This window comes from Bos grunniens, chromosome 5, assembly GCF_055505025.1.
Source record: "Bos grunniens cultivar Pamir isolate PY7600 chromosome 5, Bosgru_T2T1.0, whole genome shotgun sequence".
NCBI lineage: Eukaryota > Metazoa > Chordata > Mammalia > Artiodactyla > Bovidae > Bos > Bos grunniens.
In genome coordinates, this window is record NC_141169.1 from 116,278,104 (window position 1) to 116,304,198 (window position 26,095).

A 26,095-nucleotide genomic window follows, 5' to 3' on the forward strand; every position below is an offset into this window, starting at 1 on the left:
AGAAGGGTTGTCGAGGCTGGGAGGGCGTGAGGATGGGAGAGGTCAGGAGATAAGAATGGAGAGCAAGCTGGCAGGTCCCATGAGGACCTTGGGCTGGGCCGGGAAGACTGGATTTCATTTTAAGGGTTACTGGATCTGCTGGCGGGTTTTAAGTGAGTTGAGATGTGAAGGGGATCCTCTGGTTGCTTGTGGAGAACAACTCAGGGGTAGGAGGTGGGGTTTGAGCGAGCAGTGTGTTCCCAGCTAGGAGGCTCCTGTGTGGTCCAGGCGAGAGGACAAGGTGGGCCCTGGCCAGGCGGGGACAAGAAGCTGGAGGGACAGCCTGGAGGCAGCTCTGACAGCTTGCTGATGGAGGGGCTGGGGCCTCGTGGGACCTCAGAAACTGGCTTGGTTTGCATATCCGGGAGGGGAGAGGGACAGAAAGAAGAAGTGGAAGCTCTGAGCTGCCTGCGAGGCGTCTGGGGAGCGTGGAGGTGTGGGTGGGCCCATACGCCCAGGGGCAGAGCCTTCCGGAGGGGCTTGCGGTGGCTTTCAGAGCACCAGGTTCTACAGCCCCGCCAGGAGGAAGCGCCCTGCAGACGCAGCCTGGATGGCTTTGCAGAAGCCACAGGCCCCGGAGGAAGTGAGCCGCTTGCCCCTGCCTCCCGGGCGGCCCCTGCCGACCTAGGGCACCGGAACTGGCTTTGCTTTGGAACCCAGGGACCACCAGCGCTTGAGCTCCGTGGCCTGCACTTCCCTGCATGGAGGAAGCAGCCAGGTGAGTCCTCGGTTCTGAGCCTGAGCTCAAGCACACAGAGAGGGAGGCTCTGGGAGGCCTCGTGGAAACGAGGCCGGGAGAACCCGGTCTTAGCCGAGGTCCCACAGGGACGATGCGGGGCGGAGCACTCCCTGCGCCCAGCTGGTCCCCCTGCCTCTTAGGCTTGGAGGCGGCCACTCCCCCAGCCCAGAGTCCCGGGCAGACAGAAGGGCACCCTCCCAGCTCTCGTGTAGCCAGGGAAAGTTTCCCTTTCCAGCCTGTCATCTCCCCTAACCTTCAGCCAAGGAGACCAGCCACCCCAAGTCTTCCAATGAAGAAAGGGAGGCCCAGGTCTGACAAGGGACAGCCCCTAGGGCTGCTGAGGGCTGGAGGGAGCTCCCAGCTCTGTGGAAACTTGCTGCCTTTGGCGCCCATCAGGTTCAGCCCCTCCCGGTAAAGGAGCATCAGGAACAGAGAGGGGAGGTTGTTTGCCCAAAGTCACACAGGAGGAGGAGCCCACCAGGAACCCAATCTCCTGACCTCTCCCCCTCCCCCAGGCCTAGTTCCCGCCTCTCCTCTGGCCCTGTCCTTTGAACAGAACCCCGTCCAAAAGGAGGCTTGGGAATTCGGGGGGATGGAGTCGGCCCAGTGGCTGTGCTCTCCACACCCCCACGATTTAGGGCAGGACGGAGCCGCAGACAGTGCCCAGGCTGGCTGCCCGTGTCACAGCATCTTGTGAGTGCCTCCATCTTACGGCAGCTCTGGGCCCTGCTACTCCAGCCAGGCCTCCCCGGGGGCTGGAGCTGACCACCAGCTTCTGTTGCAGGAGGCCCCCGGCCCCAGATGTCTTGTTTGGGGCTGAAAGCGCTATGGGAGGCCCGGGGGCCAGAGCGGAAGTGGTGGGCGGGGCCGCACCCGGCAGGAGAGGAAGTGAGTCCAGGGGAGCAGGAAGGAGGCTCTGACTCTGCCGGGCACCCTCCCCGCAGCGAGGATGAGGAGGGCCGGCTCTGAAAACTCTGGCCCTTCCCGGTGAGCAGAGAGACCCCTGAGCTCCCTTGACAGGCCAGGATGACAAGCCCCACTGTGGAGACGCTCGCTCAGAACTTGAGCCAGGCAGGACCAGCCCATACCCCCGAGAGCCCATCCTGCACCCCAGTCCCATGTCCACTCACCCAGAGGCTGGGGGGCTGCTCTGTGCTCCCTGACTCAGGCTCAGGGCCCAGAGAGGACAGGCCTGTCCCCCACCGCGGCCCCGGTAGGAACTCCTGGTCTGCAGACATCACCTGTCACATGATCACCGCCACACTGCCGCCCCTGGCCCTCCAGCAGATTTGCCCCCTGAGGTCATCCAGAGGGTTTTCTGGATCCAAGAAGCTCTGAGCAGGGGATTGCCCCCTTGGTCCTACTGCCCGGGTAAGGGTGGGTGGGTGGAGGTTCCTGTGTGCTGCAGGAGGGGCTGTGGGCTGGCGGCTCCGCACCCGACCGAGGAGGACCCCTTCTCCCCGCCAAGCCTCTACACAGGCTCTGACCTCGGCCGCCGCCTGTTTCTGTGGGCCGTCCCGCAAGCACTGGCTCCCAGCGACCCTCTCAGCAGGCACCCTGGCCCCTTGCCTGGGAAGTGCGGTGACTTGTCCACCCACATCCAGCTCCCGGCCTCTCCCCGTACCTCCTGGTGTCTAGAGGAAACAGCAGACCTCGAGTTTAGGGTGACTCGGGGGTGACGTCCTTGGTTCCCTGCCTCCCCAGGGCCAGCAAGGCAGCGATGGAGCCAGAGTCCCTCTACAACCTGCTGCATCTCCCTGGGAAGGAGGACCCACCGGCCGAGGAAGAGCTCTCACAAGGTGCGGGCCAGGTGGGGCAGAGCGGCAGGGCCGGCATCCTGAGACGCCCCCCGGGCCGTATCAGGCCCTGCCTTGGCTGCCAGGTGGTCCGCTGAACACCCAGTTCTGTCCAGCCCCTGCCTCTACCTTCTGCTTTATACTTGACTCCCCTGCTTCTGGAACCTTCCACTGAGTTATCCCCAGATCCCGCATAACCCCGCTTCTCCAGGTTAACAGGGACAGTGTTGAGGATGCTGACTGCTATGTGGTCCCCTCTGTGCGGGGGCTGAGCTGAGCTCGTCTTAAATGCAGCATCTCACCTGTTACTCTGAAGAGTGGTAATCGTGGGCGCGCTCACCTCCTTTTTACAGACGAGGAAGCAGGCACAGAGGGTGACATTGCAGAGCCGCAAGCCCGGCGCCGCAGGGCTGACTTCATTAACTGTCTGGCATTCTCGGTTTATAAGTGGTTTCAGGTTGGAAAGCATCAGGAGGAAAATTGCTGTTAGGGTGGCAGGGCTTCGTGATTTGGAAAAGTGTTTATTTTTGGTTTTATAGTCGGTCTGGAAATACAATTCTGGCAGGCAGAGCTGGAACATGGCGGGATTCAGAGTGGCAGGAAGGATGCTCCAGGAAGGGGCCACGGCCATTCAGGCACCGCCACCCCCGCCCCACCCCTGCCACCAGGCCTTTGCCGGAGCCTGTCCTCCTGTGAGGAATACACGGGCCGGGTGGGACTCAGAGGTCTTCAGCATGTCTGCAAGACTCCAGCTGGGCGACGTGAACACAGAGGCGATGCGTCCTGTCCTGTGGATGCGCGCAAAGCCAGCCCCGGGGTGACTCAGTGTCTCCCACATCCACTGAGACTGGATGACCTCAGTGGTCCGCCTGGCCCTGCCATTTGTGGGTTCCATGGTTCTTCAACGTAGAGGAGATGCTGACCCAGGTCTTGGGGCTCAGTGGAGAAGCAGGTGCCCTCAATGCCCTGCCCACACCAGGGAGCCTGGCAGTCGTGGTTGAACGCTGCCTCGGCCCCTTGGAGCCCAGGGATCTGGGCTTAACTGGTCTGTGACCCCTTCTTATGTATGTGGAAAGAGGGTCAGATAAAATGCAGGATATCCAGTTAAATGTGAATTTCAGATAGACAAGAAATAGTTTTCGAGTTTACGTATGTTCCCCAAATTTGAATATTGTGGTGTCTGAAGATGGGCTGGTGTTCATGAGAGAAGTGAGGGGGAAGAGTGTCCTGGGGGAGGCAGGAACCGCTTGGATTAAGGAAGTGGGTGCAGAGGACGAGGCGTGTCTGGGAAGCCCAGGTCTCTGGGGATGTTTGGTGGTCAGGGCGTGTGTGTGTGTGATGGCATGTGTACATATGTGTGACTGTGTATCTACGTGTGTGTGTGAATGCACTTGTGTGCCTGTGTGTCTGAGTGCCCTTCTGCACATGTGTGTGCCTTTGTGTGTGTGTGTGTGTGCGTGTGAAGTTGTAGGACCAGTCTCCCCTCTTGGTCGAGACGCTGGCTCCAGGGCTGACCTTCAGGCCCCCATCCATGTGTCATGCCCCACTCTGTTTCCAGGAGAGAAGAGGAAGTTCCTTCCCCCCACTTCCCGGAATAACCCCAAATTTGAAGAATTGCAAAAGGTGCGGCAACCTTCTCTGACCATCTTTCTCTGGAGGAGTCTTCCTACCTTCTTGGGGTGGGGACCGTGGGCCACCCCCTCCCCAACCTCAAGCTGGTGGGTGGCAACCCCACAGGCTCCCGGGAGGCCTGTTGAGTGGCTGCAGAAGGGATCTTGCTTGAGCACCAACGGTGTGCCTTTCTGTGCGTGATCCCAGCAAGGCTCCTGGTGGTTGAGAGAGGTGAGCTGTCACCTGCGTCCCAGGGAGCAGAGCCTCAGGAGTGGCCTGACCCATGGGGGACACACGGTGGCCAGCGACGGAGCCGGGCTTGGACCCAGGTCATAGACCCCAGCTCTCGCGCTCCTTCTCTGGCTCAGCTGCCGGGGCGGGAACACACAGCCACCGCCCAGTTCTCAGCTGTGAGCTGCGCACAGGCTGGGGGCTTCCAGTTTCCTTGCAGTATTTCTCTAGTCTCCGCGGGGTGTTTCTGTTACCTCCTCCAGGGAGACCTCCTGACCTGCACCACCTCTGACCGCCCCTCAGAGGATTTTAAAACCCCTGTATTATCAAAACCTTACGCAGGATAAAAAAAAAGCCCGAAGTGCTCAGGTCTGCTGGAGCCCAGAGCAGACCCCTAACAGCCTGGGAGGTCAGAGCAGGCTTCCCAGAGGAGGCGATGTTTGACCTGGCCTTGAAGGACGAGGAGGAGTTGACTGGCGGGAGGAGGGCAGAGCTGAGCCCGGCAAGAGGCCGGGTGGGGAGTGGCCCCCCGTCAGCTGTCCCTCGGGGCCGCAGGTGCTGATGGAATGGATCAACGCCGAGCTCCTCCCAGAGCACATTGTGGTCCGCAGCCTGGAGGAGGACATTTTCGACGGGCTCATCCTGCACCACCTTTTCCGTAAGTTTCTGCTTTCAACCCCGGAAAGTCCTGGGGGGCAGAGTGGGCCAGCCTGGGGCTCACTTGTTGCCCTCTGCAGAGCCCTTGGCAGACGGCTGCAGGACAGGCCTGCTGGCCACGGCTTCCTGAGCTCTCTCCATGGAGCAGGTGCTGTTAACCCTCAGCACAGCTGTTCTGTGATCATCCCCACTTTACAGATGAGGAAACTGAGCTCCGAAAGGCCTGGTAGCTTGTCCAAGGTCTCACCATGAAGAGAGCGGTGTGGGTGGTGGGAAGGAGCCAGGGGTCTTGGCTTTAACCACTAGACCACACTGCCACGCAGGGATGAGGACCGGGGGTCACTGTGTGGGAGGCTAAGGGGGTGGGGCACAGGGTCTTGGACAAGGTGGAGTGGGCTGGTGGTGTCTCCAGAGAGCAGGGCTTGCCTAGCCCCGCAACCAGCATGTGCCGTGACTGCCTAGAGGAAGCGGACTGGCTGTGGATCCCCTGGCAGGAGCCCCATCTGCCTGCCCTCCCCCAGCCTTTCCCACCCTTTCCCTCCGTCCCACCCCTCTTTCTCTGGTCCTCAGAGAAGCTGAGCGGACTCAAGCTGGACGTGGAGGAGATTGCCTTAACCGCGGCCAGCCAGAGGCGCAAGCTCGCAGCGGTCCTGGAGTCTGTGGACCAGAGCCTGCAGCTGGAGGAGCCACAGGCCAAGTGGAGCATGGAGAGTGCGTGGGGCTGGTGTGGAAAGGGCTGGGGGCGGGCAGGCAAGGAGGCAGAATTACAGCGCCCTTCCCCGGGGGGCGGGGTTGCCTCGAAGTCCCACACGAGGATGATAGAGGCAGCCTTCTCCATAAGGCTGCCGTGGCTCCCTGACTCCCAAGCACCGCACATGAGCTGAGCTGCCTTGTTGGATGGGTGCTGCCCACCTGCTTCATTAACTTATCTAAGTTGCATCTGCAGTGCCTGCTTGTAAGAAACGACTGTGCAAGGTCCCACCCAGTTAGCCACTTGGTAGGATTTCCTGCCATTCCAACCTCTGCATCCTGCCCATTTTCCAGATGAGAAAACTGAGACTGGAAGGAGTTGAAATAGCCTGACCAAGGTTGGGTGGTGAGGTGGTCAGTTCAGTTCAGTCACTCAGTTGTGTCCGACTCTTTGTGACCCCATGGACTGCAGCACGCCAGGCCTCCCTGTCCATCACCAACTCCCAGAGTTTATTCAAACTCATGTCCATTAAGTTGGTGATGCCATCCAACCTTCTCATCCTCTGTCATCCCCTTGTCCTCCTGCCTTCAATCTTTCCCAGCATCAGGGTCTTTTCCAATGAGTCAGTTCTTTGCATTAGGTGATCAAAGTATTGAAGTTCAGCTTCAGCATCAGTACTTCCAATGAATCTTCAGGACTGATCTCCTTTATGATGGACTGGTTGGATCTCCTTGCTGTCCAAGGGACTCTCAAGAGTCTTCTCCGACACCACAGTTCAAAAGCATCAATTCCTCGGTGCTCAGCTTTCCTTATGGTCCAACTCTCACATCTGTACATGACCACTGGAAAAACCATAGCCTTGACTAGACGGCCCTTTGTTGGCAAAGTAATGTCTCTGCTTTTTAATATGCTGTCTAGGTTGGTCATAACTTTTCTTCCAAGGAGCAAGCATCTTTTAATTTCATGACTTAAGTCACCATCTGCAGTGATTTTGGAGCCCCCAGAAATAAAGTCTGACACTGTTTCCACTGTTTCCCCATCTATTTCCCATGAAGTGATGGGACCAGATGCCATGATCTTCGTTTTCTGAATGTTGAGTTTTAAGCCAACTTTTTCACTCTCCTCTTTCACTTTCATCAAGAGGCTTTTTAGTTCCTCTTCACTTTCTGCCATAAGGGTGGTGTCGTCTGCATATCTGAGGTTATTGATATTTCTCCCGGCAATCTTGATTCCAGCTTGTGCTTCTTCCAGCCCAGCATTTTGCATGATATACTCTGCATGGAAGTTAAATAAGCAGGGTGACAATATATGGCCTTGACGTACTCCTTTTCCTATTTGGAACCAGTCTGTTGTTCCATGTCCAGTTCTAACTGTTGCTTCCTGACCTGCATACAGGTTTCTCAGGAGGCAGGTCAGGTGGTCTGGTATTCCCATCTCTTTCAGAATTTCCCACAGTTGGTTGTGATCCACGCAGTCAGAGGCTGTGGCGTGGTCAGTAAAGCAGAAGTAGGTGTAGGAAACAGTATGAAAGGTGAGGTGGTAACAGTTTTCAACCCCCTTTTTTTCCTTTTTTAAAGTATGGTTGGTTATGACACTGTTAATCTCTGCTGTACCGGAAAGTGACTCAGTTACACGTGTGTGCGTCCTCTTTAAGTGTTCTTTCCCATCATGCTTTATCGCAGGACGTTCAGTATAATCCATGTCAGTTTGTGTTAGGCCCCCGTCGGTATTCTCGCCACTGCGTTTCAAGTCTCACATTCAATAACTGATGCTTGTAATGTTGGCCCCAAGTCAGGTTGTCAGGCCCACCAGGCCCCTCTGTTCATGGACTTCTCCAGCAAGAATACTGAACTGAGTTGCTCTTGCCTTCTCCAGGGGATCTTCCTGACTCAGAGATCGAACCCAGGTCTCCTGCATGGCAGGTGGATTCTTTACTGTCTGAGTCACCAGGAAAGCCCCTAAATCAGGTCACGTTCAGCTCAGATCTAACAATTTGTTAAGCCAGGGCCTTGCCGTAGGACATTCAGTTGTTTAAACAGCACTGCAGTGAACATCTGTGTGTGAAAGTTCCCTCCACACATGGCTCGTGCCCTTGGGCTGTATTTGCAGAAAGGATGACTGGAGCAAAGTGAGATTATTTTTAGGTTCTGAATGTAGATTTCCAGACCTCTGCTCCCCTGATGACTGGACACCGAGCTCCTCGGGCTGCAGAGGGTGGTTGTGACAATAAGGAGCCTACCGCGTGGCCCCAGGTTTGGGTATCCCGGGAGCTCTGACTTCATGCCCCCGTCTCCTCCCAGGTATCTTCAACAAGGACCTGCTGGCCACCCTGCATCTCCTCGTGGCCCTGGCCAAGCGCTTCCAGCCCGACCTGCCCCTCCCGACCAACGTGCAGGTGGAGGTGATCACCATGGAGGTAAGGGCAGGCCCCGGAGGATGCCTGCCTGCAGGTTGGGCATCTCGGGGCTGCGTCACCACACTCTGGACCAGGGGGTGGGTACTGCACAGGGCGGGGGCTGAACCAGGGTGAGTTCCAGGGAGCCAGGAGAAACACCAGGTCCCACCAGGATGGTGGGGGGAGCTGGGCCGAAGCTGTGGGCAGGAGATGCAGAGTCCAAGCTGGGCCACGACGAGGTCTGTGGACTGGTCAGCCCCACTTACTCAGCAGATGACACCTGCCTGGGGTGTCCTGAAGGTCCTGACTGATGGCTACCACGTGGGCCATAAGTGACCATCTGTTCACGGCCCTCTGGAGCCTTCACACCCTGGGCCACCGCCGCTGCGCTCCCGCTGTGATGGCCTCGTCTCCCAATGCATGGGTGTGAGAGGGGCCCCAGGGACCTTTTTGGTTCCAGCATCTACCGAGCACTCCCTCTCCAGCACATGGACTTGTGCTGTAGCTGACGGCCCAGGAGTCTGTGCCTTCTCTCTCAGACAGACCCTGAGTACCACCAACAGGGCCCCCCATGCCTGCTCCCCGCTCTCCCCACCCCCACCTCCTGGGCGCCTGGGGAGCAGCCAGCTTCCCTCATCCCAGAAGGCAGAATATGCCAAGTCCAGCCAAACTCATGAGAATGCATCCTGACTTTTTCAAAACCACTAACGAATTCTATGGCTATATGTAAATCAGAGGTGACTTCATTCCTTCATGCATTCACCTATTCATTCATTCACCCACCCACTCACTCATCCATTCATTCACCTACCCACTCATCCATTCATTTATCCACTCACCCACCCACTGATCCACCCACCCACTCATCCATTCATTCACCCACCTACTCATCCATTCAGTCATCCACTCACCCACCCACTCATTCATTAACCTTCCCATTCACCCATTCATTCATCCACCCACTCATTTTTTCACCCAGCCAGTCACTTATATGTTATCAGGTAAACACATGTCCATTGACGCCCTGTGAGCCAGACACTGAGTGGACTTTGGGGATACCTGGGCACCGAGGCAGACACAGTCCCCCCTCTTTGTGGGGCTCAGGGCCCGTGGGAAGAAAGACAGTTAAGCTGGTCCCACAAGGGCTGCCCAGGAGGGAGGCCGCCTTGAGGAGCAGATGCGCAGGGTGAACTAAGTCCCTCTGGGCAGCTTTGGGCCCTCCAGTCTCCTCTGGCGGCAGTCATGGGCCCTAGAATTTTCTGTGGCTACTCCATTCTGTCCCCCGTTCTCTCTCCCAGCGCACCAAGAGTGGCCTAAAGTCGGAGAAATCGGTGGAGCAGCTCACTGAGTGCGGGTGAGGCAGGGCGGGGGCGCTGGGCTTTCTCTGGAGTGGGCAGTGGGCCCCGGGGCAGGGGCAGACCTGCCTGACCTTCTTGGGCAGGGCCCTCACTCTGCCGGCCCGCGGAGTCCTGGCCGGCAGAGCCGCCTATACCCACCTTCACTGCACGCGCTTCATGGCAGGGTTGGAAACACATCAGGGTCAGGGCTGTGCATGTGGGCTCTGCAACAAGGCAACCACAGGGTCCTGGGGTCCAGGGAGAAGGGGGGCTGCTGTTAGGCGCCTCTGAACTGCAGGCTGGGTGAGCCTTTAGAAGGGTCTCAGTGGCGTGGGGCCAGCTGGCCTGTGGCCAAAACTCCCAACAGCCTGGGTGGTAAAGGAAGCCATGCATGTACCCTGTGTCTCTCCCCTCGAGCCTTCCAACACCCCCCAGCTGCATCTCTCTCCAGGGAGACCTGGCCATTTTGCATTCCTGGACTCCCCTGTGGTGGAGATTGTAACTGACCTCAGCCAAGGGTCCCCCTGCCACCCGTGGGCTCACACTTTGGGACACCTGTCCAGGTTCCAGGGGTGGGAAGGGTGGGGGGCTGGCCCTGCAGCAGGCCCCTGGGTTTGGGCCGCAGGTTCCGCTCTGTGAATTGTAGAATCTCCGCCTGGTCCGGGTAGAATGTCTCTCATCCTTGCAAAGCCGCCAGAGCTGCAGAGGGGCCCCGCTCTGCCCGCAGGCCCACATTTCCCCAGACCCTGCCACAGGCCGCTGCCTGGCTTCCCCTTTTCACCGCCCACCCCATCTGGTCCAAAGGTCTTTCTGGGTTGGCCTGAGAGTGGGTTTCTTCCAGGAAAGCTGTGGGTTCTCCTTTCTTGTCTAACTCTTCCTGAAGGCCTACTGTGTGCAGGGCACTGGGCTGTTTCAGCTCCCTTCGCCCATTTAACTCTCAGAGGCCCAGCTGCGCGAGTTCAGTTCTCTCCTGCTCGCAGACTGGGCAGCCAGCCCTGCCTGGGCTGAGGTCGCAGCTCAGCCTGGTGTGAGCTCTGCGTCCTTGTGCAAGTCACTCCCCTTCTCCGAGCTTCTTCATGCCTTTGATAAAGCAGGACCCCCCTTTCCTACTTGTTGGGGCTGTCGTGAGGGTTATAGATGATGCATGTAAAGGGACCTTCCCCACTTTTGTGCCCCCAGCCCTGAGGTCCTTCTGGGTCTACAGCTCCTGGGTGTCCACGGGGGCCAGGCTAGGGGGACGGGCTTGAACCCCTGCAAGCTAATGGCAGGTAATGTCTGTGGCGGAGGTGTGTGGGCCGGGCATGGCCAGGGTGGAGGGAGCAGACGTCTGTTGGCCCGTCCTGTCAGTGAGGCCTGGCACATCTGCCTTCCCAGTGACACCCCAGGAAGAAGGCCTGTTCCCCTCCCACTCGATGAGGCTAGATGCCTTCCACATCATCCGTCTTGACCCGTCTATGCCAAAGCTTTAGGCTCTGAGAACGAGTTTGGGGAACTTAAGAGACGGTGCAGTTAGCAGTGGTCATGGTGGCCACACCCCTCCTCCCTTTGCAGCCCTAAAGCCACGCTTCTCAGCCTCCGCTGAGCTCGGACGCTTCCGTGAGGGCCCACCCCTGGCCCTGGGCTTGTGTCCCAGGCGGCACAGGGCCGTGTGCCCCACCTGGCAGCAGCCTCCGTGCAGAGCCCTGGGCCTTCGTCTCAGGCTGCTTCCCCCAACCCTCTCGGCCCAGCTTCCTGCCAGGGTCACGGGCAGTCGGAGGGACCACCTGGCTCTCCTGGGAGAGCCCAACCTTCCCCGGGCATAGGGGGTGGTGGTGGGGGGGCGAGGCAGGCAGAACTGAGCTTTCAGGGTGTGTGTGGGGGGGGGCGGCGCGGAACATTTAACAACAAAGTCCAGGCAAAACCACCACTTAGTGACAATAAAAAGGCGGTGAAAGAAACCAGACACGAGGGCGTGCACACGGTTTCATTGCAAACACAACAGACCAGATGAAAACACAGCCAGGCACCTCTGAGCGGCAGTGACCTATGTGGGGTGGGAGGGGGTGGGGACCAGCTGGGGGTGCTAGAAGGTTCTGCGCCGTGTTGGGGGTGGTGACACCCAGGGGTGTTCATTGGTAAACACGCGCTGGCTCTCAGGTGAGGACTTGGGCGTTTTTACCACGTCGTGTAACATGCCCACCACAGCTAAAACAGCCCCCCAGGCGGTGCTGGTGGTAAAGAACCTGCCGGCCAACACAGGAGACACAGGTTCGATCCCTGGGTGGGGAAGATCCCCTGGAGGAGGGCGTGGCAACCCACTCCAGTGTTATTGCCTGGAGAATCCCGTGAACAGAGGAGCCTGGCGGGCTACAGTCCATGGGGTCGCAAAGAGTCAGACACGACTGAAGCGACTTAGCAAGCATAGCACAGCTAAAACAGCAACACAAAAACAGCACAACAAAAACTACACGATTCAGGCATTTCTAGGTGTGGGAGCCTCAGCGGGGGGTTTGGACCTCTGCCATTTGCTTCCCACGAGGGCCCTGCCTGCTTACGGAGCTGCCGGGAAAAGGGAGCTCGCAAGTTTCTCTGTCAGCCTCGCCTCTGCCAGGTCTTGTCACACGAAGACACTATGTCTCTGAAGTTGTTGTTTTTTTTTTTAACCGTGTGTTTGCTTTCTCCCCACCCCACCCCCTACATTTTTCTCTTTAGTGCAGACAAGGACCAGCCATCAAGTGAGTACCTTCCTAATTTAGGGAAATCTTTTTCTGCTGGGTATGTGCTGAGACAGGCATGGCATTATGACTGGTTGATGATTGGGTGCGCTCACAGTTCCTTTGTGGTCCGCGACGTAAGAGATGCAGGTTCGATCTCTGGGTCGGGAAGATCCCCTGGAGGAGGGCGAGGCAACCGACTCCAGTATTCAGCCTGAAGAATCCCAGGGACAGAGGAGCCTGGCGGGCCACAGTCCATCAGTCGCAAAGAGACACGACTGAAGCAACTTAGCATGCGAGCATGTGTGTCTCCAGCCCTCTTGTCTTTCTGTCCTCCCTTCTGTCTGTCTGCCTGTGGATTTGGCTGTTCCTTCTCGTGATGCTGCTTATATGGGTAGAGAGATTTTTAATTCCCATCGGTGGTGACAGCTGTGGAGTTGTTCAGCGTGTGGGCTCTGGGGCCAGGAAACCTGGGTTCAAATGCCAATTCCCCCGTTTATTAGCCACGTGAACTTGGGCGAGTGACTGTACTTGTCTGTGCCTCAGTTTCCTCGTCTATAAAATGGGGTTAATAGTGGTACCCACCTCTTAGGCTGGTGGCAGGGGTTAAAAGGTACTTTGTGAGCGTGCTTAGCACAGAGAAAGTGCTTAATAGTGATTGTTCACTACTTTGGCTGCTGTTTTTGAGACAGAGTTCTTCACCAATTGACTGATTGACTCAGCCATTCCTTCTTTCATTCATTTATTCCTTAGTCAGTCCACCTGGCCAGCTGGCGGTTGGTCATCCATCTATGCATCCATCCACTCATCTGTCCATCCACTCATCCAACCATCCATCCATCCATCTATTCACCCATCCATCCATCTATCCACCAGCCCATCCATTCATCATCCATCCATCCATCCATCTTAATATGATTTTGCCTCCCTGAACCTTCCCTGGCTGGAACAGAGCTGTGTAGACAGCGGGTACTCACCTGCAGAGGAGGCAATATGGCCTGTGAGGGGCTTCTGAAAGCAAGGACTGAGAAAGGTTGAGTGGGAGAAGGGAGGTACCAGGAAGGCTGGTCTGGTGAGATGTCTGTGTGTGGGCAGGTGGATGGGCAGCCCGAGGACCTGGGGTTTCCCAGGGAGCAGTGTTTGTTAGGGGGCTGCATGAGGCTGGGTCACACAGTGACCAGGGGCAGGGACACGGAACAAGGCTTCCTAACACCGTGTCTAGAGTGTCCGTCGTGTTCTGGCCTGGGTCATCGGAGTGGCTCCTTCAGGGGCACAGTCTCACTGACCATAGGCCGAGAGGTCTGGGGGGGCTCAGTGGCATTTTTGCCGTGTTTGTCCGTTTATGGGGCATTTTAACCTGCGTAGTGCGGTCTGGTGCTGTTTATGCCCCCCTTCACTAATGAGGGAACCGACGTATGGAGAGGTGAAATGATTTGTTCAGAGTCACACAGTGGCTGGCTGCAGAATCAAGAGGTAAATTCTACCCAGTTTGGGTGTTCAGTGCCTTGAGGACCAGCCTCCCCAGGGAGGCATGTCAGCTGCTCATGGCACAAATGCAGTTGGTGGGAAAGGGCCTGAGTCTGAGGACTTGGCGCCTCTGAGTCTGGACCAGGGGCCTGAGCTGCTAAGATGCTCCCGTGGGCCTGACTCAGCTGCTGAGGGCGCTGGCCTTCTGTGCACCGCGGGGATTTCAGCCTCTCTGCAAGGGCTGAATGCCCTTATTCTGCCACTCCACAGATGCTGGGGAGGAGACCTCTGGGCCAGGAGTCAGTCTGGGGCTGGCCCCTTTTCAGCCACCCATGGCAGCTCCTGTGGACTGCTGGGTGGAGCAGGGAACTGCGGGGAGGCAGGGCGAGTTCCCAGGGGATGGGGTGGTGTCCACGCTAGAAACGATGACTGTTTATTTAAGACCTATTGTGTGCCTAGCTGGGCTTTCTGAGTGGCGCTAGTGGTAAAGAACCTGCCTGCTAATGCAGGAGACATAAGAGACATGGGCTTGATCCCTGCATTGGAAGATTCCCTGGAGGAGGGCATGGCAACTCACTCCAGTATTCTTGCCTGGAAAATCCCCATGGACAGAGGAGCCTGGTGGGCTACAGTCCATGGGGTCATAGAGTCAGACACGACTGAGCAACTAACACTTACTTACTAATTTACTTGGGATAAAACTACATCTCTCTCTGGACTGATTCTTCTGAGAAACTTTGGTGGAAAAGAAGTCCCTGTTTGGCACAAAGATAATAGCATCGTAATGAGGTGTTTATTGGATCTGTCTGCAGAGGACGTCTTTGATGAATTATTTAAGCTGGCTCCAGAGAAGGTGAACGCTGTCAAAGAGGTAGAGAGATCAAAGTTCCAAGAGCGCCTCCTGCCGCCCGCTCCCCCGCCGCCCACCTGACCTGGGTCTGGGGGAGAGGGTAGGGCAAAGCGGGAGGAATCTGGCCCTCACTCTGCAGCTGCTGTGCCGGGTGCCACGCGGCGGGGAGGGGGTGGGGGGGCGGGGCGGGGAGAAGCTTTCTGTGACCCTGAGTGGGAAGGTCGCGAACCTGAGCTGGGGGCCTGGGGCCTCGGTTCTTCCCTGGACAGGCCATCGTGAAGTTCGTCAACCAGGAGCTGGACCGCCTGGGCCTGTCCGTGCAGAATCTAGACACTCAGGTAGGGATGCGGCTGCGGGGTCCGGGGTCGGGAAGGGCCACAGGGAGGGGGTTCGGCAGGGCCCACCGGGAGCCTGGCCCACCCTGTGCGACCCAGGGTGTCACCTCTCAGAAACCTGGGGTCCTCCTCTCCAATGGGGGTGTTGCATGGAGGCAGCATCGCCAATCAGGGGCAGGACAATGGTCCTGTGAAGTGAGGACTTCAGCCAATCAGGGGCAGGACAATGGTCCTGTGAAGTGAGGACTTCAGCCAATCAGGGGCAGGACAATGGTCCTGTGAAGTGAGGACCTCAGGGTTTGTGTGTGCTGTTAATCACTTGCATTGTGAAACAACTGCCTTGCAGCTCGTTTTCCCCCAAACTAATCTTGGACTATCCGATACGATGACTCAAAACACACGAGGGTCCCCTGTCCAATTGCATCGTCTTCCCTGGTGGTGCTAGTGCTTAAGAACCTGCCTGCAAGTGCGGGAGATGTAAGAGATCTGGGTTCGATCCCTGGGTCGGGAAGATCCCCTGCAGGAGAGCATGGTCACCCACTCCAGTATTCTTGCCTGGAGAATTCCATGGACAGAGGAGCCTGGAATCGCAGAGTCGGACATGACTGAAGAGACTTAGCATGCACACACGTATGCCTGGTGGGGTCGTGGGTGTCAGCACAGCCCCGCGTCCGAGGGCTCCCGAGTCGCCTGGCCCACAGTGCTGATGACGCTGAACAGTCCCGGGCAGGAGTAGAATCTTGAGCTGCCAGCCTCCTGTGGTGGACCGTGGCCTCCCACCACAACTTTATGCCTCTGATTTCCCTTAACACAGTTGGGGGCAGGGAAGCCGATGGCCAGCCCAGGCCCCTCAGCGCAGCAGTGGAGCCTGCTGGACCCCGGGGGCATTAACTGGACATGATGGTGCAGGATTCGGGCCACCTGGCTTCTGTTTACACAACATGGTCTGGGGGGACCAGTGGCGAGGTCATCAAATGGCTAATGGTGAGCTTAGCTGGAGCTGCTGATGTCTCAGACACAGCCTGTCATTAGCCAGTGGGGAACAGGGTTTATATAGCCCTGTGCCTGGAGCCAAATCCGATGAAGCCCTGCCCTGTGCTGTGAGCAAAGCCCTTTGCATGTGTCAGCTCACTGACTCCTCCCAACAGCCTCCTTAGGTGGGAACTGCTACTATCCCATTTTACAGATAAGCACATTAACCATGGAGAGGTTAATGAACTTATCCAAGGTCACACAGTGACTAAGTGGTGCTTGTCACTCAGTCGTGTCTGACTCTATGTAACCCCATGGACTGTAGCTCGCTAGGCTCCTTGGTCCATGGGATTCCACAGGCAAAGAATACTGGAATGGGTTGCCATTCCCTTCTCCAAGGGATCTTCCCGACCAGGGATCGAACCCGTCTCTTATGTCTCCTGCAGTGGCAGGCGAGTTCTTTACCACTAGCGCCACCTGGTAAGCCCAAGTGGTAGACCTGGGACTTGAACCAGGCTGCTGAGGCCAGTTTGTGCGCCATCAGCACCTTGCACAGTGGCCACATGAGAAGCCCATGTGTGACGTGGTCTGGTGACACAGCAGGGTAGAGGTGGCAGACTCTGAAGCCAGGTGGGCCCACGTTGCCCCTGGGCTTGAGCACACCTCCTTCACCTTAGCTGTGTGACCTTGGACCTGGACTTCTCTGAACCTCATGCAGGATCCCACTCTCATAGAACTGTGAGTAACAAGTGAGATGGAGACCATCGGGCGTTTTGTGGATTACCTGGCATTTGGTAAAGAATCCGCCTGCAATGCGGGAGACCTGAGTTCCACCCCTGGGTCAGGAAGATCCACTGGAGAAGGGATAGGCTACCCACTCCAGGATTCTTGGGCTTCCCTGGTAGCTCAGCTGGTAAAGAATCTACCTGCAATGTGGGAGACCTGGGTTCGATCCCTGGGTTGGGACGATCCCCTGGAGAAGGGAAAGGCTCCCCACTCCAGTATTCTGGCCTGGAGAATTCCATGGACTGTGCCGTACATGGGGTCGCAAAGAGCTGGACACGGCTGAGCGACTTTCACTTCACTGACACACCGTGGATGCACAATGGAAAGTTGTGGTTTTATTGTGTTTTATGTGGGTATGAACAGATGATGTCTTGGGTTTACATTCTGCCTGTTTCATCTTTATGTCTCACTTGGTAAAATAAAGGTGTTTGTGGGATAAATGGCACATGTGAGAGTGGTATTTAGAGACTGTTGCATAAAGGGGGATATTAAAGTCCCCGGTGTTTCAGTGGCACGTTAGCAGGCAAGATTTGGGGCCAAAATAACAGCATGGAAACAGACCTATTACGAGGCAATTCCATTAAGGACTTCTAGCGGTGACTTACTTCCAATATTCAATCTTGTGTTTTGTGTCTTTGAAGAGATTGAATAGGACTATATTAGCATATGATGCGCTGATGCCGGGGTGATGGATTTATCTCTGAACGTACAGACAGAACAGACAAATACGAATGTAGCAGCCAGCAAAATGAGCCGGGTGTGATGTTCTCTGCCTTTCCCTGATGGAATAGTTTTACACTTAACTCTGTTTTCTCCTGAGCCTCTGTAGCTCATGGAACAGTATGTGGTTTAAAAAATGATTTGAGGCTATTTCACAGAAAATGTAAAAATGGCTCATCTTATCAAGCATGTGCTGTGTGCTAGGCAGCCAATAACTGCTTTATACCTGCTGCTGTTTACAACAACACCGCAAGGTCCAGGATGTCATCCCTATTTCTCAAAAAGGAACCCGAGGCCCAGAGAGGCTGTATGACCTCTATCGTCACACAGCCTGTAACAGGCAGAGCGGGATCCTCCAGGTGACCTGTCTTCAGTCCCCTCCTTTGTAGTTTGCAGATGGCGTCATCTTACTCTTGCTGATTGGACAGCTAGAAGGCTTCTTCCTGCACTTGAAGGAATTCTATCTCACTCCCAGCTCTCCTGCAGAAATGGTAAGTTTTTGCAAAGATTTTCCTTTCCACCTCTTCCTCTGAGTGCTCAGATCTAGGAAACTGGCATGATCAGTCTTCATTCATTCACTTACAGGTAAAGTAAAGGGTGAAGGAAACTTTGGTTGTCCATATGTCTGCCCATCCACCCACCAATCTCACCTGCAGACTCTTACACCTATCCACTGACTTGCTGATTCACTCATCCACCCAGTTCATCTACCCATTTATCCATCCATACATTCATCTACCTATACATCCATCCAGCCACCCACTCATCCATCCACCTACCCATTCATTTATCTATCATCCATCCATCCATCATCCATCCACCCATCCATCCATCCACTTATCCATCTACCATCCATTCATCCATCCACCCATCCATCTATCATCCATCCACACATCATCCATCCACCCACCCACTCATCCATCCATCCACCATCCACCCACCCACCCACCCATCCATCCACCTATCCATTCATCTATCATCCATCCATCCATCCATCCACCATGCATCCATCCACCTGCCCATTCACCTATCCATCCTTCCATCCATCCATCATCCATCCACCCACCCACTCATCCATCCATCCACCATCCACCCACCCACTGACCCATCCATCCACCTACCCATTGATCTATCCATCCTTCCATCCATCCATCATCCACCCATCTATCATCCATCCACTCATCCATCCATCTACCATCATCCATCCACCCATCCATTTATCACCCATCTACACGTAATCCATCCATCCATCTATTCATTCATTCATTTGTCAATCATCCATCCATCCACACATCATCCATCCACCCATCCGCTTATCCATCCATCCAGCATCCATCCGTCTACCTGTCCACCCACCCATGCACCCATGCACCTGATCCCTCATTTTCTGAGGTCCTGCTTGGTGTCAGGCCCTATGGCCATAAAGACGATCCAACACAGATCCTGCTTTCAAGGACTCCTCAGTCTATAAACACTGTGCTCTCAGTGATATCTGGTCTTCCAGGCTGCAGTGAAATGTGTTGGCTCATGGTGGGTGGTCTGGTGGGGAACCTGAATGCAAGAAAATGTGGTTAGTACGATCTGCAGGAATCAGGAGAGGCCTTGCATGAGAGGTGGCCCCTGAAGTTGACTGAAGGGCTTGGGGAACCCCAGGGGAGGGAATAGCATCATCAAAGGATCAGAGGTGGCAGGGGTTCTGGCCTCGTGGCAGTCAGGAGTTCCCACATAGACCCTGGAGTCTGGGGGGCTGGTTGGGAGATGGCTGCATTAGCCCAGGCGGGGATGGGATGGGGTGTCTATGCCCGAGCTGGGGAAGGACAATGGTGAGATTGATGCTGGTGGAAGGGACAGGGCATCAGCCTGACTGCTCCCAGCTTCTGGGCCCACATGGGGCTCCTCCCTCCCCCTCCCCCAGGCCTGTCATGTGGAGTCTCTGCAATTCCTTGAGCTCCTCAAGCTCTCCCACCTCTGGGCTTTTGCACAGTCTGTTCCCCTGCTGGGAATGTCCTCTCCATGTGGGACACCTGCCGGTGAAGGGAAGGGATGCTCATGAGTCTCCACAGGAGGAAACCGAGGCCCCTGGGGGCAGGGTTCACTCCAGTCCTGAGCTGTGTGTCCCGGCAGACTTGGCAGAGAGACAAAGCCTCTGCTCTGGCCCTCAATCCACCACCAGCTCACTGCTGGTATCTCAGGCCTCTTGGCTAAAATGGGCTCACAGTCCCTGCCCTGCTGGCCTTTGTGCTCAGTCGCTCAAAGTGTCTGACTCTTTGCAACCCCATGGACTACAACAGCCTGCCAGGCTCCTCTGTCCATGGGATTCTCCAGGCAGGAACACTGGGGTGGGTTGCTGCCCCTCAGACCACACAAATAACAGAAAAGGGTTTGGAGCATCATGAAGGTGGAAGCACCCAGGGCATGTGGTCCCTTGTCCCCTCAGCCTGCCCAGGACCCCAGGTGGCCCTCTCTGGACTCTGTCCACACCAGGGTCCCTCTGGCTGGTTCAGCAGCAGGCAGCCCAGGGCAGGAGGGCACTCCATTCTCCCTCTGTAGAGAGGGGACACCAGGCAGGGCTGGGTGCCAGTTCCCAGTGCCAGCCTTGGGGCATTTCTGGGAAAAGGAATGATTTCCATTCCTTTGATGTACCTGTGGCCCTGAGGATGGTTCAGATCTCAAGGCCTTCCCTGGTGGAGTGGGGGGTGGGAGGGGGCCCTGGGCCCTGACCCAGTTGCCCTGACCTAGTTCCAAGCTTGGTTTCTGCCTGGCTCCCACATATCAGCAACCCCATCTGACCCTGCTTCTGGCTGCAAGCCTGACCCCCTTCCCCTACCAGGGTCCCTGTCGAATGTTCCAGGCCTGCCTCCCAGCCACAGCCTCACTGCCCGCCTGTGGTCCGCACGCCACCTGGGCCTCTGCCATCTCCAGGTCTTTGCCAGGGTGCCCCCAGCCGCGCCTTCCTCCTGCTTTGCTCTGGCTCCCTTAGCTGGGTGTTGGCTTCGACCACCTCCTCATCCCCTCTGAGCTCCTGGGCACCCGCTAGGCCCCTGAACCACAGCTTTTCTCATGTTGGCAGAGAGTTCTTACCTGAGTCTGGCCTCACCAGACCCCTTATCCCCGTTTCTCTCTCACTCCACGTTCCTGGGGGGTGGAGTGCAGGGCAGGGTTGTATTTCCATTTTACAGAAGGGAAAACTGAGGCCCCGGAGGCTGTGGGACATGCCCGGGGCTGCCCAGCTGGAACTGGGGCTGACCTCTTGACCCTCAGCCCATGTTCTTCTTTTGGCCATCTTTGTGGGTCTCATCTCCATCCTCTCAGGAGGCAGGGGTGCTCTTGACTGGAAGAGTGATTTGGGGCTCAGAGTCCCCAGAGCGGGGATATTGGCTGAAGAGCAAACAGGCTGGAGCAGTGCAGTATTTGACGCTGCTGTAGAAACAGCGGTCAGCGCTTACTGGACTCTCCCCCTGCACTGGCCCCTGTGTGAGTCACCTATTGCTGTGGAAACGCTGTGTAACAAACAACCCAATACCCAGGGGCTGAAACCTGCAAACCTTCCTTCTTGTGGATCTACAGGTTGTCTGGGTTTGGCTGCTCTAGGCGTGGCCAGGCTCCATCGCTCACCTGGGATGGGCTGGGTGCCAGGCCGTCTGGGTGGGGGTCACTGGGGCGGTTCAGCTCTGCGCCTCCTCCTGGGACCAGCAGTGAGCGTGGCATGGCTTTCTCATGGCAGTGGCAGGGGACCCAGAGAGGAAGCAGGACACACGAGGTGCAGGCTCAGACCCGCGGTGCTGTCACTTCCTCCTCACCCTCTTGCCAGAGAAGGCCCTGTGGCCTCCGTGCAGAGGCCCCTGCCGTGTGCGGGGCCGAGAGGACACGAGACTCCAGCCAGGGAGGTGCTTGCCCACGGGCAGCGTGGATGAACTTACCAATTCCTTGCTGCATCGGGCCTCTGAATAGGAACTATTCCCATTCCTGTTTCTCTCCAGGGAAACTGACTTCAGACAGGGCAAGTAAGCCAGTTAGCGTTGAGGTTAGAATGACGACCAGGCTCATCCATCTACAAAGTGGGAACTACAGCCTCATGTCCTTCCTGGGGAGCCAGGGTGAGCCCCATGGGACACGGAGTCAGGGTGAGACCAAGAACGAGGTTCACCCAGAGTTTCAGGGTCAGAGCAAGGGCTTAGGTGAGTCAGAGCGAGGCTGAGACCGTGGTGCTGACTTTTATCCAGAAGTCAGGATGCCCATGTGTGATCAGTGAGGGAAGGTTAAGAGCGTGGAGCCAGTGGGGTGGGTCTCATGCAGACCCCCATGGAACCAGGGGCTCAGAACTGGGACCCAAAGGAGCACAGGGGTCCCCTGTTTGTCACTCGGAGGTCGGAGCTTCAGCAGATGGCAAGGCTGGAGCCCCGTATCTCGCTCACCTCCTAATCCCCAGTTACAAGCTTCGGACAAATGTCCCGCCTTCCAAGGCCCCCGCGTGCAGCCAGCCTGCTGACTCCACTGATTTCAGAACCACGTTTTGAAGATGAGCCACATTCTTCGGAGGGAAAAGAAGCAGCCTCTCAGCTCAGGCCCCAAGAATGCACTTTTATGGGCTATTGTAAGAAACCTCAGCTGCAGGAATGAGTAACAAAAATGCTGACGAGGTCATCAACTGGAAAGGGCGGAACGGCGGCCCTTTCCGGAGGTGGGACACCCGAGGAATTGTTATCTCAGTCGTGTGGCTTCTGGAAATTGAATTTCTCGTTATCAGACCTTCTTTGCCATTGGTGTCGATGCCAGTGGTGTCGATGTGAGGTTGCTGTTCGGTGCTGGAAGCGGAGTAGGGTTGGAGGAGCGAGGCCACCGTTGGCTCTGCAGAAATGAAAACTCCGGGGCTGGGAGCCTTCAGCTTCCTCCCACGTGTAATGACTGCTCTCTCGAACGATTTGAATGCACCCTCCTGGGTTGTGAGCTTCTCTCAGCTCTGCAGAACATGGTCGTTTTCCTTTTATCATCTCAAACTGTGCATGCAAGAAGACTAATGCTTTGGGTAGGCCTGGTGGGGTGGGGCTGGAGCCTGGGGCAGCTACTCCTGGTCAGACTGAGCATCGTGGAGGAGCATGGCCCGAAGAAGCTTGAGCGAGCGTTGTTCTAGGGTCGACAGCAGTGATACTCAGCACGAATTCCACGAGGGCAGGCAGCAGGTCTGGTTTTGCCCCAGTTGCATGGCCAGCGCATAGCAGATGATCAGTGAATATTTTTTAGGGACTTCCCTGGTGGATTGGTGGCTAAGACTCTGTGCTCCCAGTGCAGAGGTCCTGGGTTTGATCCCTGGTCAGGGAACTAAGATCTCACATGCCGCAACTAAGACTTTGCCTGCTGCAACTAAAGGTCATACAGGCTGCAACTGAAAGAACCCACGTGCTGCAATGAAGATCTAAGACTCTGCGTGCCGCAACTAAGAGAAATAAACAAATAACAATAAATATTTAAAGTTAGTGAATGAAGTGTTTCTGAGAAACTGGTCCCGTGAGCTGCTCCGTGACAAATGGATCCTGTGGTGAAATCACTTGGGGAAACCTGCATAGTCCAAAAGCTCAGGATACATTGTAACACATTCAAGGCACTGAGAAGTCCTGCAGCAGAGGGTTTCCATAGGACTTTATGGAAGCCAATGTTTCCTAAAGCCATTTGGTCCCAGACCCCTTTTCCCTTCTGTCCCCTGGACCATCCTGTGAGGATGCAGGCTTGGAAGTGAGCCCAAAGGCTGGGCTGAGAGGTGGGAGAGCCCAGCCCAGTGTCCTGTCTTCACTCTGGTATTTACCTTCTGTGCATCTTGTGAATGGTGTTCCTGATGAGAAGGAAAACAATAGCAACAGTAACAACCCTTATTTTCCAGAATTCTCCAGTCTAGGGGAAGACCTGGGGACACGGGGACAGGACGGCAGTGGAGGGCTGATTCACTCACTCCGAGGTTCGCTTCCTCTGGTCTGCACCTCCCCAGAGGTGTGACCTGCCTGTTGGGGAACATCGGCACCCGTGACAGCCTTGGTCTTCCTGATGGGCTCTAGAGGGGCAGCCCTGCTGGGCTGGTGACCCAGCTGCCACCAGCCTCTCCCCGGCATTTTGGATCCAGCTCTGCTACTCTGTCCATTTTTAAAAAATAATTTATTTGTGTAGGCTGTGTAGGCTTAGCTGCGGCATGAAGAATCCTTAGTTGCATCAAGCAAACTCTTAGTTGTGGTGCGTGGGGTCTAGTTCCCTGATCAGGGATCGAACCCCTGCCCCTGCATTGGGAGCACGGAGTCTCAGCCACTGGGCCACCAGGGAAGTCCCTGCTCTGTCCATCTGATGCTCCTTCAACTCTCCTCTGTGGAGAAGGACCCTGCTCACTGGATCCCTGTGGTCCCCACACAGCCTCCGGGGAGCCAGCTGTCACGGAGGACTCCGCCCCTTGCCTGGGAGGCAGCAGGAGTCCTTGGGGTGGGCTGAAGATGCTCCCCCCACCCCTGCCCCGTGTCCTTGGACCAGGACTGTGGCCTGCCCCTCTCGCTCTCTGAGAGAGTCTTTCAGGGGCTCCTGGCCTCCCACACAGCCCACTTCCCAGCCCTCGTAGGAGCTGGGGTGGCGGAAACTTGCAGGGAGGCCTCGGCTCTGCCTTCGTTATTCCACCTTCATGTCTTGCCTCAGGATTCCAGTTCTGGGTCCACCATCACACTGGTCCACACGTCAGCTTGGAGAGGCCGCTGGGAGATGTGCTATTCCCCTTGTACGGAAGAGGGGACAAGGCCCGGGCAGGACACGTGCCTTGTCCGACCTGTGACTTGTGACCTGTTGGGGGCTGGTGCACAAATGTCCAACCCAGATCTGCCCAGACCCACTAGGAGGGGACTGGGAGCAGGCTAGGCACCCTCGGGTGGGCTTTGCTTACCTGCTGCTCTGCCAGCCGGGCCTCCGGGCTCCTGGCTAGGTTGCCACGGGAACCGCCTGGCCTGGTTGAAGCAGGCTTTGGGACTGGGATAGGCTCCTCCAGCCCCAGCTGCTTTGCAGGTGTCAGAGGGAGACAGACCTGACTCTAGCACTTTCTGTTTTGTGAGTTCAGATGGGCCCATGGCCACTCTGAGCCTCAGTCTCCTCACCTATGCTCTACCCATGGAACTCAGCTATTTATGAGGGAGTCTCGATTGCACACAGGCTCCGGGGCTGCATCAGAAAAGGCAGGATGCTTCCTTCCCTGGCTAAAGTCTCCTCACCTGGCAAGACTCACTCCCAGGTGTCACCTCCACCAGGAAGCCTTCCCTGATGCCTGGGCCGGGTACCTTCCTTGGGGACTGCCTTTTCCCATAGAAGTGGCCCCCTGGCTGCATGATGAATCATCTTGCCAACATCCGACGGGGTTTTGTCATTGTAGCTGCACAATGTCACCCTGGCCCTGGAGCTGCTGAAGGAAGAAGGCCTCCTCAGCTACCCCGTCAACCCTGAAGGTGAGTGCAGGACTCTCGTGGGCAGGCAGCCTCGTGCCAGGGCCCCTGAGTGGGGCGGGGTGTGGGTGCAGCCTCTTGCCTGGTGTTTGCTGAGTTTTCCTATGAGGGGGCCCCGTCCCCACGGCTCCCACCCACCTTAGTGGAGGACAGTCCTAAGGGGAAGAGATGGGGGACCAAGGTCCCTGGGGATGGACTGTCCAGAGAGCCGAGGTCTGGAGGAGGTGCTGTGTTGGGGGCCCCCCGAGAGGGTGCCTGGGAGGAGGCAGTGGCTGTGCCCTGTGACGGGTCCTGGAACTCAGGGCTCGCTTGACCAGCTGTCCTGGTGTGCTAGGAGTTCTGCCAGGTTTAGCCCTGAGAGTTCGTGTCCCAGGAAACCCCTTGGTCCAGGGCAAACCTGGACAGTTGGTCACCCCTCCTGGATCTGACCACTGCCCTGCTCTCTCCCGACCCGCAGACATCGTGAACAAGGACGCCAAGAGCACGCTGCGAGTCCTCTACAGCCTGTTTCGCAAGCACAAGCTGAAAGAAAGCACGGACGGGGTGCCCCAGAGGTCCCCAAATTAATCCTCACAGCCCCCCAGAGCTGCTGCTCACGGCCTGCTGCCGGGCGCCACTGGAGGGCCCGGGCCACGGAGGGCCTCCTCATGGTGCAGCCCTGGGCCTCCCACTCTTGTCCCGTGTGTCTGTGGCCTGCCCGCCCTCCCCCGTCTCCTGTTTCCATCCGTCTGAATATCTTTGAACCCAATTACGCGTGGTTTCGTTCTGAGCCGACCTCTGATCTCGCCTGGTTTATTTTAACAAATGGATCTCTGGGAGGGATGTGGGGAGCCTGCCGATGTTCTGGGAAGGTCCCCCTTAAATATGCACGGATATGAGCCGAGCCCCAGTGCAGGATCCCTCCCCGTGGGGCAGGCAGGCGAGGGGTTCAGGAGCTTGTCTCCAGGGCCACCGCCAGGCAGCTGCGAGGGGCCCGGCATCGCTGACCTTCAGGGGGGCTGAGGGGCTGACCCTGGAGTAGGAGGGCCCTCAGGTGTCAGTGCTGACCCGACGGCAGAAACCCGCCTGCCACACTCAGCTACTGCTGTCCACCTGCCTCTCATGTGGGGGTGACGGGCCCAGGATCACCCTCCAGAGGCAGGAGACCCACGTGGCTGCAGAACTAGCCCCGTGACCCTCGGGAAAGTCCGTTCAGTTACTTGCCAGAGGAGCTGAGGCCCAGGCCCACCCCACAGCCACGGTGGTGAGTTTCACCCAGAAGTCACAGAGATTTCCTCGTGGCTGGTTTGCAGGTCGAACCAGCTCCCTGTCTGTCCCCA

The 26,095-nt window shown here is 56.9% G+C and overlaps 1 protein-coding gene across 2 annotated transcripts; it reads left to right on the top strand.

Annotated features, from left to right (window-relative positions):
• Nucleotides 1–394: 394 nt before the first annotated feature.
• Nucleotides 395–25,524, top strand: PARVG (parvin gamma). Of its 2 annotated transcripts, none has more exons than XM_086403221.1 (13): nt 395–757; nt 2,483–2,577; nt 4,133–4,197; nt 4,972–5,074; nt 5,644–5,784; nt 8,065–8,180; nt 9,458–9,513; nt 12,188–12,210; nt 14,469–14,527; nt 14,776–14,844; nt 17,709–17,810; nt 24,707–24,779; nt 25,234–25,524. In XM_086403221.1, exons 1-13 carry the CDS (start codon nt 741–743, stop codon nt 25,341–25,343), a joined length of 1,029 nt encoding a protein of 342 aa, XP_086259347.1. In that variant the 5' UTR covers nt 395–740; the 3' UTR covers nt 25,344–25,524. The 2 variants fall into 2 exon arrangements, with proteins under 2 accessions (XP_086259347.1, XP_086259346.1); XM_086403220.1 differs by lacking the exon at nt 395–757 and adding an exon at nt 1,613–1,765.
• Nucleotides 25,525–26,095: the final 571 nt, after the last annotated feature.